The sequence below is a fragment of the Phyllobates terribilis genome, unplaced genomic scaffold (assembly GCF_046119375.1).
Source record: "Phyllobates terribilis strain yellow unplaced genomic scaffold, ASM4611937v1 Scaffold_5__5_contigs__length_657084704, whole genome shotgun sequence".
In the NCBI taxonomy this organism is placed as follows: Eukaryota; Metazoa; Chordata; class Amphibia; order Anura; family Dendrobatidae; genus Phyllobates; species Phyllobates terribilis.
This window is the reverse complement of record NW_027362765.1, coordinates 168,515,546-168,533,271: the sequence shown is the minus strand read 5'-3', so window position 1 is coordinate 168,533,271 and position 17,726 is coordinate 168,515,546. Positions and strand designations below refer to the sequence as shown.

The 17,726-nt window shown below is 44.3% G+C and overlaps 1 protein-coding gene across 1 annotated transcript in view; it reads right to left on the bottom strand.

The window, feature by feature from the left end:
- Positions 1-16,757, bottom strand: part of MED24 (mediator complex subunit 24) — a 119,278-nt gene extending 102,521 nt beyond the window's left edge. Inside the window, exons 1-4 of the mRNA XM_073683386.1 lie at positions 16,663-16,757; positions 10,828-10,966; positions 5,447-5,529; positions 2,854-2,892 (exon numbers count right to left, since the gene is read on the bottom strand). Coding sequence (XP_073539487.1) covers positions 2,854-2,892; positions 5,447-5,529; positions 10,828-10,957 — 252 coding nt within the window. The 5' untranslated portion in view covers positions 10,958-10,966; positions 16,663-16,757. The remainder of the gene's footprint in view (positions 1-2,853; positions 2,893-5,446; positions 5,530-10,827; positions 10,967-16,662) is intronic.
- Positions 16,758-17,726: the final 969 nt, after the last annotated feature.

The window sequence follows — 17,726 nt, the reverse complement described above, 5'->3', positions numbered from 1 at the left end:
ATTTCTCCATATAACGTTTGATTATGAGAAACCCCACCTAACCTTCTGTTCGCTGGCAGCCACAGACCCTCGGGGGTTAAATTCCTGGTACATACATCTCCCTGGCCGCTGACCATATTTCTTCCGCTAATGTAAATATTTGCGTTTCTCAGCTAGAGACTTGATTTTTTTTTCCGCTCTGGAGGCGAGGTGACCGGAGAGCGATATTCTGTACACATAGATGTATACATGGACGTGTAAACACGCAGTCCTCATTTGCCTCCGAACGGGAAAAACAGTCTCCATTCTGCAGCGCCTGCTCTATGACATATATCCTCATCCCGGCTGCTCATTTCATCTTCAATATGTCTGAGATGGAAAAATAGAGACCCCAAACAGAAACCAGCGATGGTATTTATCCAAGTACAGCCGGTCTCAGGCTATTTATAAGTAGCGCTCCAAACATTGTGCTGTTAGGAAACAGCCTCAGTCCTCGGCATAAAAATTTGCAAAATTATATATTATATACACACACACACACACACACACACAGAGTATTGGGATACAATCCTTAAAGGGGATATAGAAAAACAGAAGAAAGAAAAGGTCATCGAGAATAAATTCCTAAATATCTTTACTTAGAAAAACACAAATCATTTTGTATAGGGAGCAAATCCTTAGAGAATAAAAATGGCAGCCGTTTGGTTACACTAGCAGAAGTTTGTTGGTATGAGCAGTAGGAAGTCCCCCTCTCATTTTGCACGTATGAAAATGTGCCCTCAGTGCAAATCCTGACCTAATATTGGAGATACCAGGGGTGCTGAGGTAAGAAGAGCCTGCTTACACTGCTGTCCACCCTGTCTATCTGAACTAAAATTGAAGATAGCAGGGGTATTGAGGTGAGAAGAGGCTGCTTACACTGCTGTCCACCCTGTCTATCTGATCCAATACTGGAAATACCAGGGGTGCTGAGGTGAAAAGAAGCTGCTCACACTGCTGTCCACCCTGTCTATCTGATCTAATTCTGAAGATACCAGGAGGGCTGATGTGAGAAGAGGCTGCTCACATTGCCATCCACCCTGTCTATATGATCTAATACTGGAGATATCAGGAGCGCTGAGGTTGCTCATACTGCTGTCCACCCTGTCTATCTGATCCAATACTGGAAATAACAGGAGTGCTGAGGTAAGAAGAGGCTGCTTACACTGCTGGCCATCCTTTCTATCTGATCTAATACTGAATATACCAGGGGTACTGAGGTAAGCAGAAGCGGCTCACACTGCTGTCCACCATATCTATCTGATCCAATACTGGAAATACCAGGGGTGCTGAGGTAAAAAGAGGCTGCTCATACTGCTGTCTACCATATCTATCTGATCTAATACTGAAGATAGCAGGGGGGCTGAGGTGAGAAGAGGCTGCTCACATTGCCATCCACCATGTCTGTCTGAATGTGGAGCATCTGCTGTGACGTGGAGATAATCTATACAATGTATTGTCAAGCTATGTTCAGGTCACAGCAGCGAAGCTTCCTACTGCACATGCTCACAGGCTCCTGTGTACAGCTTTCTGTCAGTGTAACAAGATGGCGGCAATTTTAGTTATTACTTCCCCAAACAAATGTGATTGCTTAATTAAAAGGTATTTAGTACTTTATTGGCAATGACATCTCCTTTTGTCCATTTTTTTCCCCTTCTGCTCTACACAGGTGTATATCATCCAGCCCCTTACCATGCCATCTGCCTTTACTAACACTTGTGAAACAATGGCTCCTTCTAAAGAGCTCACCAATACCACGATCCTGTGATAGTGTAACAAGTCATAATAACAAATTTCTCTCTTCCTAAATATTCCACTATCGACTGTGAGTGGTATTATTGAAAAGTAGAAGGAACCACAGCAACAAAGCCAGGAAATGGAGATAACATGAATTATCAGAGCAGGTTTGCCGAGTGCAGAGACATAGTGCATAAAAGTTGACAACGCTTTGGGCTCTATAACTGCAGGGACCAAAACTTCCTCCGGCAATAAAATTAGCACATAAACAGTGCACCAACAGCTTTCATGTCATTGATTACGGCTGAACAGCTGCATGCCAGCCTTACATCACCAAGCACAATGTCAAATGTCAGATGCAGTGGTGAAAAGCTGCCACCACTGGACTCTGGAGTTGTGCAAATGTGTTCTGTTGAGTGAGAAATCACTTCTCTATCTGTCAGCCTGATGGACAAGTCTGGGTTTGGAGAATACCAGGAGAACATTACCTGAGTGATTGCACTGTGCCAACTGTATAGTTTGGTGGAGGAGGGATAATGCTATGGGGTTGTTTTCGGGGGTCAGCCTAGGTCCCTTAGGTCTAGTGACGGAAAATCTTAATGTTTCAGAATACAAGACATTTTGGACAATTGTAGCGTCCAACTTTGTGGCAGGCCCTTTTCTGTCCCAGCATGGCTGTGCTCCAATGCACAAAGCAAGGTCCATAAAGGCGTTGTTGGGCGAGTTAGGGATGGAAGACCTTTCCTGGCCACACAGACCCCTGACCTCAACCGCACTTAACACCTGTGGAAATGGAAATTGAGACTCATACCCTCTCCTCCAACATCTGTGTCTGACCTCAAAAATGCATTCCTGGATGAATGGGTAAAAGCTCCCACAGACCCCCCCAAAATCTTGTAGCAAGCCTTCCGAGAAGAGTGGATGCTGTTATAGCTGCAAAGGGTGGCGGTGGGGGTGTGTGGACCAACTCCATATTAATCTATTAATATTTATGGATTCAGAATGGGAGGTCATAAAAGCTGATGTAGGTGTAATGTGTAGGTGTCCCAATACCTTTCTCCACATTATATGTTTATATATTCAACCTGTATTACATACCTTACTGATCGCTGTCAGGACTGTAGAGTACGACACCATCTAAAAAAAAGACAGTTACATTTATTGTTTCTATCCTACTACAATGAGGCATGGCCGGCTTTCACAGCATATACAACATTCAAACCACACACAGGTTGATTAACACTGATTATCTTGTTACAAAGGCGGCTATCAAGCAGCAGGATATATAAGAAGCAAATCAACAGTCAGATCCGGATTGTGATATACTGGAAGCAGAAAAAATGAGCAACCATAAGGATTTGATTGACCATCGCGAGTAGCAAATATGATGGCTAGATAGTTCCTATTATGGACAACTACTTGGTCATTCAGGTCTCCAACAGGCTCATTACTATCATAAGTATGGCCGGGTGCGTGGTATGGCAGAAAGATACCTGGGAAATACATGACACCAGGGTGCACCAAGGTAACAATGCAAGTCAGTGAGGGCAGTGTGCTCTGTAGTGATCGGCCAGGAAACCTGACATTCATGTGGATGCTACTTTGACACGTACCACCTACCTGAATATTATTACAGACCCTGTACACCCCTTTCATGCCCTCTTAACAAAATAATGAGCCCGCCATAATGCAGAAACTGTTCAGGATGACCTCTGATCTGATAAAGCATCTGTTGGATAGGCTTCAAAAACCAAGTCCAATAATGTTCCACCTCACAACTTACAGGGGTTATCTTCCAATCAAAACATACCACCTATTCACAAAACAGATAAGAGTCAGATCACTGGGGGTCACGCAGTTCAAAAGAATGGGTTCCCTGTGCACTGAATGTCTGAACACTGTGACCCCCATTCTTTTGTTTTTACAATCAGTGGTCCCAGTGATCAGACACTTTTCAACTACTCTTTGGATAGGTGGTAAGTTCTGATTGTGGAATCAGCACTCCAGAAAAAAAGGTCTATATAATAGCATAAGCTATTATGAATGAATAACGTAGAGGCCCTGGTGTATGCTGGTTAAGCTGATGCGCCATTTCTCAATTGGCTACCATCTTGATTCATTCTTCAGCTCTGATATGGCTTATTTAATACAGATTACATTTCCCATGATACCTCAGGCTCTGCAAAGAAGGCAAGTGCTATCGAAGCGCATAAGTGATAGAGCAGTTACATAAAACTGCTGTCCCTTGACTGAAGAGTCACAGCACATCCTTTCCTTCAGTCTTTCTCTGCCTCCTACTTGTGATGAATTTCTCCATGTCAGCTCTTATAAGCCAGAAACAAAGGGGACAGGCCTAAGAATCATCTTACGAAGCTCTAGAGTCTACACACATCACCATAGCTATAGTAAAATAAAATGACCCTGATTCACATCAACTATAACTCTGCAGCTAATTACTGTGTATACTAATCTGCAATAATCACTGCTTTCTAATATAAAAAGTAGAAATTATATCTGCAGCTGCAGGTGGGACACATGGTAGAAAAAAAGGAGGGTGGAGATTTGTGGGGTGCGAAGCTTCCAGGAAAGATATCATAGAAGATGACACCAACAGTTCACAGGAAATCAGAAATTGGGCACCTGTTTACACAGGTGAGCTGGTCTGGACTGCTGGTCAGATGTGTCATGTGATCTCCATATTAAAGGTGGTAAAATATATGGAAGTAACGGAGCTAGGATAAAACAAATTAGAAAGAATATTGCTGGCGAGTATGATTACATTTAATTGGCTGATCAGTGTATATAATGATATACAGCACAGGCTGGACGATGGCTCAGTGGTAAGCCCTTGCAGTGCTGGAATCCTGGGTTTAAATGCCAAGGATAACATCTGCAAGGAGTTTGTATGTTCTCCCCGTGTTTGCGTGGGTTTCCTCTGGGTTCTCCGGTTTCTTCTTACACTCCAAAGACATACTGTTAGGAAATTTAGATTGTGAGCCCCAATGGGGACAGCGATGATAATATCGGTAAAGCGATTTGGAATTAATGGCGCTATATCAGTGAGTAAAATAAATTTTAATTATAATTCTGCCTACTATAATTTATCTTCTACCCATCCTGTATGAAAGAGTGCAGAGATGCAGTCACAAGGCAGTGAAGTAGTAGTAGTACTTTTCTGTCCATTACATTTCTTTAGAGTCTGAAAAGTTTGAATGGAGCTCTATACAAAACTAAACTTTTATATTAAATGTTATATATAAACTATAAAAAGACTTTATTCATTTTGAGAGAACAATCTTCATAATACATAATATAGAAGAAGTGAAAGAAATATAGGAAAACTTCACAGATACCAAATCCCTTCCCCGTCACATTCACTAACAGAAATACAATGCATCTATTCATACAACTGAACAATGGGCGGGAAGGCAGTTTAATATAATTACACATGTGCAATGAGACTCATGCACTGACTGCAATGATTAAAAGAGATGGGAATTCTCTGATAAAATAAAGCAGACATCAATTAAGGCTAGAAATGAACAATTAGACAGAGTGTGCAGTCATTACTTATCGAGGAGCCCAAAAGAAGACAATTCCCTGGAGCGCTCCGATACCATTGGTTGTATTGGAAATCATTTGAGTGAAATAAATGGCTCCAACTTGCTGCACATGGACCGAAGCGACGTACCTGAGAGTTGATAGCGTACTTCAGATAGGAGAGGATGAGGGGATTGGGAGCAGGGCCGATCATGGCCTGATCTAAGAGGGCTTCTGTAGGGAGAAAAGGAAAAACACTGCTCAAAGGTCTACAACAGAAAAAGCAGCACTGGAAGGCAAAATTATATATAGGAAAAGAGGCAAAGACCATGGTCTGTAGGTCCCATATGTAGAATACAATGTGGAAGATAGAGGCAGCGCTGCAAAAACAACGTGACCAGATTGTTCAATTATTATTATTTACACACACACAAAAACTGTGCTTCACTCATCCTCCCCAGGTCCGGAGTGTGAGTCTCCGCTGCTGCTACTGGTGTCTGCTACTGTCTGCGGTGCTGACGACATGTCGACAGAGCGGCAGACAATCAGTGAGCTCAGCGGCTTGTGCAGTCACCTCGGGCAGAGCCGCTGAGCTCAGTTATTAGCTGGAGCGCTGTCAATGTGACGTCAATGCTGCAGACAATAACAGATATTGGGAGCAGTGGCTGAAACTAATCGCTAGACCTGGAGAAGATGAGTAAAGAACAAGTTGTTTTGTTTTTTTAAGCACTCCTTCAAAATGCGTATCCGCTTAATATATTGTAGTCATCATATTATATAGCACTGTGTACTTACAATTGCTCATTTTGCCCTTCTACTCAGCTAATTTTACTCTTTTCCATTAGGTCTATGACTTTGTGTGATTAAAAACTGACTAGCTGAATCCTTCTAAGATTTATGTAGAAACAGGAAGTCTCTATTCCATGCATGAGTCATCATTAGAACTACAATTCTAAATCACTGCAAAGTCCCTGGCAGGGGGGAGAGTGGAGAAGCTGAGTCAGGAGCTGAAAACTGGGATGACTCACACAGGGAAGATTGACCTCCTGTTTCTACATAGAGCTTAGAAGGATTCAGCTAGTCTGTTACTAATCACGTGATGTCAAACCATATGGAAAAAATAAAAAAATACTGGGTAGAAGGGCAAAATGAGCAATTGTAAGTACACAGTGCTATATAATATGATGACTGCAATATATTAAGAAGCTATAAGAGGATATAAAGTTTGATTGGAGGAGTGCTTCTTAAAGAGACTGGGAAGAGGCCTTTTCTGAAACCTAACTGGGTGTACATAACAATGTGGATAGCTCTAATCATAAAAAGGCAATTTCTGTAATTACACTAAATACCCGCTGGTCAAGACTTTTAAACTATTTAGTGTAAATAATCACTCTGCCCACAAGGGGTTAAACAATGAAATCCCGGGTGCACTGTATATTAAATATCAGAATACCTAGCCCTGAGCCACGCCGCTGCCATCCTGGCATCCAACACATTTTAGTGCTCGTGTCTGAAGAGATGCGGGGCATGTTATATAATTACTATGCATTCGGACCATCATCAATCTTCTGTGCGGGCGTCACATCTTGCGCAAGTGCAGTAGGTGAAAAAAAAAAAACAGCAGCCATCTTTAAATAGGAGACTAGTGTGAACAGTTGGCTTTTATCACTTTCTGCATTTATACAATACTAGATGGTGGCCCGATTCAAATGCATCGGGTATTCTAGAATATGTATGCGGTACACCGGGCGCAATCAGCACAGTGGTTTTTAAATTTGGCGCCAATATCGCTGATTGGTCACGGCCGCCGGCCGCGACCAATCAGCGAGCCGTGTTAGTGAAGGACGGAGAGCTATATTGGCGCCAAATTTAAACACAGTTGAGCTGATTGGTCGTGGCCGCCGCTCATCGAGCAGCCGGTCATCTCCCGCAGCGCCGCTCCCCGATCCTCATTAATACAATTCGCCGGCCACGACCAATCAGCGATATTGGCGCCAAATTTAAACACCGCTGTGCTGATTGGCGCAGAGCAGTGTTTAGACTTGGCGCCAATATAGCTGATTGGTCGCGGCCGTCGGCAGCGACCAATCAGTGTCGTATTAGTGTGGGCTCGGGAGCGGCTGCTCGCAGCAGAAGCATCCCGACCGGCGGCGCCGCTCCCCGGTCCTCCCTTCACACTTACCGTCGGGAGATCAGCGGTCCTAGCCGCTGATCTACCGACGGTAGCCGCATGGAGGTCAGCAGCGCCGCCGGTCGGGGTAGTTCTGCTGCGATCAGCCGGGAGATGACCGGCTGGCGCCGGTCATCTCCCGGCTGCATCGCCGCTGACCTCCATGCGGCAGATGACCCGCTAACGGCCGCCATCTTTTTTCTGAAATCCCGCGTCACTGATTGGCCGCGGCCGGACCAATCAGCGACGCGGGATTTCCTGGACAGACAGACGGGATAAGACAATTATATATGTTAGACTAGATGGTGGCCCGATTCTAACGCATCGGGTATTCTAGAATATGCATGCGACCGACCGGGCACAATCAGCAGAGCGCTGTTTACATTTGGCGCCAATCTCGCTGATTGGTCGCGACTGGCAACCGCGACCAATCAGCAGAGCGTTGTTTAAATTTGGCGCCAATCTCGCTGATTGGTCGCGACCAATCAGCACAGCAGTGTTTAAATGTGCCGCCAAGATCGGTGATTGGTCGCGGCCGCTATTTAAATGTGGCGCCCAAATCGCTGATTGGTCGCGGGCAGCGACCAATCAGCACAGCAGTGTTTAACTTTTGCGCCAAGATCACTGGTCGCGGGCGGAGACCGCGACCAATCAGCGAATCGTATTGGTGAGGACCGGGGAGCGGAATCGTATTGGTGAGGACCGGGGAGCGCCGCTGCCTGTGCGGCTACTTCCGCTGCGAGAAGCCGGGAGATGAGTGACTGCTCGCAGCAGAAGTATCCCGACCCGCAGCGCCGCTTCCCGGTCCTCCCTTGACAACCTAGCCGCATGGATGTCAGTGCCGCTGCCTGTGCGGCTACTTCCGCTGCGAGAAGCCGGGACATGAGGGGGCGCTCGCAGCAGAAGTATCCCGACCCGCAGCGCCGCTCCCCGGTCCTCCCTTGACACCCTAGCCGCATGGAGGTCAGCGTCGCCGGCGGTCGGGAGATGAGCGCCTCGCGCCGGTCATCTCCCAGCTGCATCGCCGCTGAGCTCCGTCCCGCAGATGAGCCGCTAACGGCCGCCATCTTTTTTCAGAAATGCCGCGTCGCTGATTGGCCGCTGCCGGACCAATGAGCGACACTGGATTTCCTGGACAGACAGACAGACAGACGGGATAAGACGATTATATATATATAGATGTGATGTATGCACAGTAGATAAATGATGGTCCGAACACCTAGTCCTATAGCACATTACATGTCTGGGGAGACATGAGCACTACAGCCTTCAGGGCAAGGTAACAGCTTATAGTTCATATACTTGGATGCTTCTGGCATTCACTGTTTAACCCCTTGTGGGCAGAGCGATCATTTACACTGTAAATAAATGTAAACGTTTTGAATTTTTTACACACCAAGTATTTCTTATAATTATACATCGCTCGGTCTGGGATTATAATTCTGCATTCTGCACGCTGGTACGTGTATGAAGTGACACCAATTTATGAAGATTTGGAGATGTCCGATTAACGACACATAATTATGAACTGTATAATAATGTGGCTGTAAATAAGTCACATTTTTCAGGGCTTTGATTTGCCTGAAAAAGACTTGTTAGCTGAAACGTCGCATGCATGAATAAATGAGCTGTTTCTGTAGGGCTGCTTCCATTTTGAATATTGGGGAAAAATATCTATCTTTAATAAAAATATTAAAACTAGACACATGGATATTGTTATGCTGTAACATTTAGCCCTATTAATAATGTATGTGCAGATTACAGATCAGGATGTGTAACCAAGGACCTCCTCCGCTGCTCTACTCAAATTCCTCAGATCAGGAGGAGAAACTCATTCTAACAACTGTTAGGAGTCCCAGAATCATAGTTTTATCACCTATTCTGTCCAGGTGATACATTTCCTTTAAAAAAAAAAAAGAAAAAAAAATCCCTTTAAGGGCTCTTTAAACACGTCAGTATGGCCGGTACGTGTGGTGACCGCTTCTACACGTACTGAGACACTGACATAAGTAGACCCATTCAACTGAATGGGTCTGCGCACGTGTCATTGTGTTTCCACAGTGTGATCCATACATAGACATGTCCATTTTTGGTCGACAGCACGGATCACACAGACCCATTCAAGCCTGGGAATCAGCGGTACAGTTAGCGCTGTTCCCAAGCACCGGGTGCTGAACGCTGCCCTCATCATAGTCCCCTGGCGGAGCTGCGATCATCACCAGCAGGAGATAATGATGAGAGTAGTAGTCTGCTCCCGGTGTCTCCACCTGTAAAAATAAGAAAATAAAAAAATCCATATACTCACCTGTCCTAAGTGTCCCCCGCTGTAATCCATGCGACCAATCAGAAGAGGAGCTGGGGAGAATGACTCCTGCAGCGAGCGGTGTCCTGTCACTCACTGAGTGCAGGTCCGGGGCCCGCTCGCTGCAGAAGTCATTCTCCCCGGCTCCGGAGCAGAATACGACTCTCATCATGGTCCCCTACTGGTGATGATCGCAGCGCCAGCAGGGGACTATGATGAGGGCAGCGTTCAGCACCCGGCGCTTGGTAACAGCGCTAACTGTAGTGCTGATTCCCAGGCACGGGTACGTGTGCTCCTGATTCGGCGCACGAGCAGCACACGTGTGCCACACAGGTGCACATGGACACGTTTTTTTCAGGTACCGGAAATATCAGGATGTGTGAAAGAGCCCTAAATGAGTCAGTGAACAAAAACTATTCATTAGACAGTCATCTGTCCACAGGATACGTGACTATGTATGATCCCACCAATCAGTAGATTCAATGTCTATTGAGATACCACTAAATCAGAAATCAGTTAACCCCATGGACAATGAAGGAGTGTGACCACCGCTTCAAGCTGCATTTACACTGCAGGATAATCGTGAACGAGTGTTCTTAAAAATGCTTGTTTCATGATTATCCTGCAGTGTTAACAGGCCGCTGATCACCTGATGAACCAGCAAAATGCTGTCTCATTGGATGAAATGACCCTGTGCAGCATAAAAGATCATCGTTCTAGGTGGTGCATTGTCCTGTGCAAACAGGACTTGGACCAGTGAGAGCAATGGCAGCATATACGCACTGAGCGAACAAGTATAGATTGCTCAATGTGCATCGTTTACTTTGGTCTGCCTGTGTAATCAGGCATTTAAATGACCGCCGATCAGTAAAGGTTTACCAATCAGTGGTCGTATCATGCCGCCAGCTGGTCCGTGTAAACTGCTCTGAACAGAAGACTTGGGGCCCTTGGGATCCTAGCAGCACAGATCATGAAAGCTTCACTTATCCAGTGGAAATGTGGTAAATGTATTTTTGTGGGTCAAACACTTCAAGACAGAAGATTTAGGAATTTAACTAACCTGCTAAATTCAAGATGTCCCAGGTAACTCCTTTAGGGAAGAATCTCTTCATGTTGATAGCCCACTGGTAATCACTCCATCTTTCCTTCCAGGCCTGCAGAATGGCCTGTTTCAAGTTTACCAGCTTCATTTTACAAATCTGTTTAGAAAAAAAGGCAGTTTTTCTTAAAAATATGATGACATGGACATAGCAAACAATAACTTCAACATATAGGCAGCTGCTATACAAACAGTGCTCAACTTCTTACCTTACAGTGGACTCACACACAAAGACAGGCCATGGGTACAGTGGGCATAATACCTTCCTCAGGCCAATAACAATTGTCTTTAGCCTTAGCCAGAAGAATTAAAAAATAAAGTTGCCACATGGCTGAACTGCAATGCAACATACACATCTGAGAGATCAGAACTACCTCTGGTATAGCGCTCGGAGCGGACCCAACTTCACTTCATCCATATATGACACATACCTCCATATGACTTATGTATGCAATGTTGATTTTAAAAAAATCTAGAAATCAAAAACTAATAATTCCTTAAAATAATGTTTTTACTGGAATTTTATGCTTAAAATATGACAGCATTTCAGCAAAAGTCTCCACCATCAAGCAGAGCCATCAGGAGACATCAGACTGTCTTAGCTGACAGATCGGCAGGGCAGGAATGAGGGAACTTGTTGCCTTATGTGTTACAATCTGTCTATTGAGAGCAGCAAGAAATATGTAAGACGAAAAAGGCCCACCAAATGAAAAGAGTTTAGGGTACACCTCGGGAGTCCAATCACTTTTTCCTTTCAACTGCATAGGATACCATTTACTGAGTGAATGAAATATTCTCATTGAATACTTTGTTCTGCACAAAGTTGAATGTGCTGACAACAAAATCACACAAAAATCATCAATGGAAATCAAATTTATTAACCAATGGAGGCCTGGATTTGGAGTCACCCCCAAAATTAAAGTGGAAAAACACACTACAGGCTGATCCAACTTTGATGTAATGTCCTTAAAACAAGTCAAAATGAGGCTCAGTATTGTGTGTGGCCTCCACGTGCCTGTATGACCTCCCTACAATGCCTGGGCATGCTCCTGATGAGGTTGTGGATGGTCTCCTGTGGGATCTCCTCCCAGACCTGGACTAAAGCATCCGCCAACTCCTGGACAGTCTGTGGTGCAATGTGACGTTGGTGGATGGAGCGAGACATGATGTCCCAGATGTGCTCAATCGTATTCAGGTCTGGGGAACGGGTGGGCCAGTCCATAGCTTCAATGACTCCATCTTGCAGGAACTGCTGACACACTCCTGCCACATGAGGTCTGGTATTGTCCTGCATTAGGAGGAACCCAGGGCCAACCGCACCAGCATATGGTCTCACAAGGGGTCTGAGGATCTCATCTCTGTACCTAATGGCAGTCAGGCTACCTCTGGTGAGCACATGGAGGGCTGTGCGGCCCTCCGAAGAAATGCCACCCCACACCATTACTGACCCACTGCCAAACCGGTCATGCTGAAGGATGTTGCAGGCAGCAGATCGCTCTCCATGGCGTCTCCAGACTCTGTCACGTCTGTCACATATGCGCAGTGTGAACCTGCTTTCATCTGTGAAGAGCACAGGGCGCCAGTGGCGACTTTGCCAATCCTGGTAGTCTGTGGCAAATGCCAAGCGTCCTGCACGGTGTTGGGCTGTGAGCACAACCCCCATCTGTGGACGTCGGGCTCTCATACCACCCTCATGGAGTCGGTTTCTAACCGTTTGTGCAGACACATGCACATTTGTGGCCAGCTGGAGGTCATTTTGCAAGGCTCTGGCAGTGCTCCTCCTGTTGCCCCTTGCACAAAGGTGGAGGTAGCGGTCTTGCTGCTGGGTTGTTGCTTTCCTATGGCTCCCTCCACATCTCCTGGTATCTGCTTCATGCTCTGGACACTGTGCTGACAGACACAGCTACCCTTCTTGCCACAGCTCGCATTGATGTGCCATCCTGGATGAACTGCACTACCTGAGCAACTTCTGTGGGTTGTACTGTAGACACTGCCTCATGCTACTGTACCTCTAGGGGTGAGAGTAATGCCAAAATGAAAAAGTGACCAAAACAGCCAAAAAGGATGAGAACAGAGAAATGGTCTGTGGTCACCACCTGCAGAACCACTCCTTTATTTGGGATATCTTGCTAATTGCCTATCATTGCTACCAGTTGTCTGTTCCATTTGCACAGCAGCAGGAGAAATTGATTCACAATCAGTGTTGCTTCATAACTGGACAGGTAGATTTCACAGAAGTGTTATTGATTTGGAGTCACATTGTGTTGTTTAAGTGTTCCCTTTATTTTTTTGAGCAGTGTATATATACATATATATATAATATATATATATACATATATATATATATATATATACACATATATATATATATATATATATATATATATATATATATATATATACACACACACACACACACACACACACACACACACACACACACACACACACACACACACACACACACACACACACATATATATACACACACTACCGTTCAAAAGTTTGGGGTCATTTAGAAATTTCATTATTTTTGAAAGAAAAGCACATTTTTTTTTCAATGAAGCTAACATTAAATGAATCAGAAATACACTATACATTGTTAATGTGGTAAATGACTATTCTAGCTGCAGATGTCTTGTTTTTATTGCAATATCTACATAGGTGTATAGAGGCCCATTTCCAACAACCACCACTCCAGTGTTTTAATGGTACATTGTGTTAGCCTACTGGGTAAGAAGGCTAATGGATGTTTAGAAAACCCTTGCACAAGTATGTTAACCCAGCTGAAAACGGTTTGGCTGATTTGAGAAGCTATAAAATTGACCTTCCTTTGAGCTAGTTAAGAATCTGGAGCATTACATTTGTTTGTTCTATGAAACTCTCAAAATGGCCAGAAAAAGAGAACTTTCATGTGAAACTCGACAATCTATTCTTGTTCTTAGAAATGAAGGCTATTCCATGCAAGAGATTACCAAAAAACTGAAGATTATCTACAACGGCGTGTATTACTCCCTTCAGAGGAGAGCACAAACAGGCTCTAACCAGAGTAGAAAAAGAAGTGGGAGGCCCCGCTGCACAACTGAGCAACCAGACAAGTACATTAGAGTCTCTAGTTTGAGAAATCGACGCCTCACAGCTCCTCAACTGGCAGCTTCATTAAATAGTACACGCAAAACGCCAGTGTCAACGTCTACAGTGAAGAGCCGACTCAGGGATGCTGGACTTCAGGGCAAAGTGGCAAAGAAAAAGCCATATCTGAGACTGGCTAATAAAAGCAAGAGATTAATATGGGCAAAAGAACACAGACATTGGACAGAGGAAGATTGGAAAAAAGTTTTATGGACAGACGAATCAAAGTTTGAGGTGTTTGGATCACACAGAAGAACATTTGTGAGACGCAGAACAACTGAAAAGATGCTGGAAGAGTGCCTGACGCCATCTGTCAAGCATGGTGGAGGTAATGTGATGGTCTGGGATTGCTTTGGTGCTGGTAAAGTGGGAGATTTGTACTAGGTAAATAGGATTTTGAATAAGGAAGGCTATCACTCCATTTTGCAACGCCATGCCATACCCTGCGGATAGCGCTTGATTGGAGCCAATTTCATCCTACAACAGGACAATGACCCAAAGCACACCTCCAAATTATGCATGAACTATTTAGGGAAGAAGCAGGCAGCTGGTATTCTATCTGTAATGGAGTGGCCAGCCCAGTCACCAGATCTCAACCCCATTGAGCTGTTGTGGGAGCAGCTTGACCGTATGGTACACAAAAAGTGCCCATCAAGCCAATCCAACTTGTGGGAGGGGCTTCAGGAAGCATGGGGTTAAATTTCTCAAGATTACCTCAGCAAATTAACAGCTAGAATGCCAAAGGTCTGCAATGCTGGAATTGCTGCAAAGGGAGCATTCTTAGACGAAAACAAAGTTTGAAGGAGAACATTCTTTAAAAAAAATCATTATTTCTAACCTTGTCAATGTCTGGACTATATTTTCTAATCATTTTGCAACTCATTTGATAAATAAAAGTATGAGTTTTCAAGGAAAACTTTTGAACGGTAGTGTGTGTGTGTTATATACACATACAAGCACATATATGGCCTAGTCTTAGGATAGGTCACTAATATCAGATAGGAGGGATGTCTGGCACTCGACACTCCTAAAAATTAATTAGCTGCTTTCAGCTCCAGACAGCTCTGTTCACTGTGTAGTGGCCACTGCTGTCCTGGCTCTGTTCACTGTTTACACCCAGCCACTGCTGGAGCTGAAAACAGTCAAATCAGTGTGATTGCTGGATGTCAGATCTCCATCTCTGATATTGGTGACCTATCCGAATTATAAATTATCACTATCATAAGTCTGTACAAACCCTTTTAATTAATCTAATGGTTTTTAACAAGCTTTTGTAGCTTAAATTTACTGGGTCCAGATTTAATGGTGCATTTACACTGTCTGACGGCAGCTGTTTAGACAAGCCCATCACGCTTCCAATGAGCACAGAACTATTGGTAAAAGATTGTTCTGTGTGTAAGCATAAAAATCATTCCACCCGACAAACGAACGTTGTGTGGTCGGCAGCCTGTTTACACTTGTTGATTATCAGGAAACAGGAATCCCCAGGAACACTCCTTCATGATAACCACCTAGTGTAAATGCACACAAAGTTGTGGTTATCTAGAGGCCACTTTTACTTGAATCTTAAAAGGGGTTGTACAGGACTTTTCATTTTTTACTATGGGCCACAAAAACTAACAGGCAGGTGGTTGCTAACACAAGCAACTACCTGCCTGTTCTACTATACGCCGGCTCGGATAGTTACCGACTGCTCCTGTCAGCGATTCAGCTATTCCATGTTAACAGAGCAGCTCTTCCCCTTCCAGGTTGATTTGTTGACTGGTTTGACTGACGACGTTACACTGATTGACAGCCAGCTTCCTGCAGTTAGGCAGCAGGGAGTCAGTTGTCAGTCAGCATTCACGCCAGTCAACAGAGCAGAGTAGAAGAGATACAGATGCTCTTTTGAGGAGACGTCAGAGGAAGTCGCAGAATCGCTAGCAGGCGCAGTCTATGACAGCTCTATGAAAGCACAGATCGGCGCTGGGCACAACAGGCAGGTAGTTAGCAACAACCTAATTTTTGGTTCTTATGCCCGTAGTAAAAAAAAAGTTAATGTTTTGCTGCAACATCAACAGGCAACATACTTCTAAGGCTCTGTTCATATTTGGTTGTATTTCCTATGAAATAAGGCAAACTCAGAACAAGGAAAATGACGGCAGTGCCAAGTCTATCACATATCGGACACCAACATAGGTTCCATCAGATTTCCGTCACCTTGGCGGCATCTGCGGCTGAGCCTTTAATGCAAATGTGAACACAGCTTGACTAATGTACATATAACAGATCAACAAGTAGTATAGACAGATGAAAAGAAACAGGACCGCAGACCCAGACTATGCAGGGTCAGTTTATAGTCTGTAACCATGGAAACATATGGGTCTGCAGTGGAGCTGTGAATGAAAAGACTATTCACAATGTTAATTCATTTTTGCTTTAGATTCATTAAAGAAATAAAATGACTACAAGGGTAAATACAAGGAGCACATGTATCAGATCTCACAGTGATCTGCTGTATTATTATCAGTCAGCAGAAGATGAAGCATTACATTGATGTACCAGATCATTACACAGAATGCCAACTACAAAACACACGCAGCAGAGCTCTACTGTCTATAGTAAGGCGGCTCAAACAAGAACTCCCGGATTCCCACCATTATACACAGCTATAGCCCTCCTTACCAGCGGCCACAACACAATCAAGCCTCAGAAATAGCAGCCGCCATGACAGCACTTCGCAACAGATTGGCCAAGTCGCCGAAGAATGACGTCACGCCTGGCCGCAAAGGTGCTTGGGAACTGTAGTTTCTCCTTCCTCCTGAGTCGCGGCGGGAAAGTAGAAGGTGCGTTATGGCTGCGTTCTTGAGGCGGATGCTGAATTTCATTTTTTCTTTTAAACTAAGAAATGAGGTGCTGCAGACACAAGACGGATTCTGTGGGGTTTCTTTTTATATTACTTCATCTTTGTAAATTGTAATTCTATCGTGAGGAAGAAGTTTAAAGGATCTTTAACATTTCTTGTAAATTGTCACTCAGCCTTCCCTTATTCCTGCGATACCTCCCTCACCTGCATAACTGGGAGGCAGATGTGTTAGAAAGCTGGGTGACAATCTCCATGGGACGAGTGATGGCCGCCATATTGGTTTTCACCGTGAACTCCATTAACTGAAGATATAAGGCCACGTTCACACGTTCAGTATTTGGTTATTATTTTACATCAGTATGTGTAAGCCAAAACCAGTAGACGAACAATCAGAGGAAAAGTGTAATAGAAACACGTCACTACTTCTGTATTTATCACCCACTCCTGGTTTTGGCTTACAAATACTGAGGGAAAATACTGACCAAATACTGAACATGTGAACGTGGCTTAAGAGAAAAGTAGTGGAATCGATTTGAATGGGCGAGTCTCACCCAAATTACGGCCCAGACTAGTGAATGCCGCTATTCTTTTCATGCAGACCATGTAAAAATAACAAATGTTTCTCATAACATATTCAATAACATTGGTCTGAGCACTGTCCGTTTTTTTTCTTAGACAGCACTCGGACCGAAAATCCTATCATGTGAACGTAGCCTGTGGACCAGTGTGCTATCAGAGAAGAAACACAAACAGTGCTAGGATGTGTGAGTGTAGATAACCTTTCTGTGCCGTGTGAATCCAAAACATCATAAAAAATAGTGAAGGTGGTTTTAGAATACATCCACATGTGACTGTTGTTGTGGTTTCACAACTTTTATTCTCC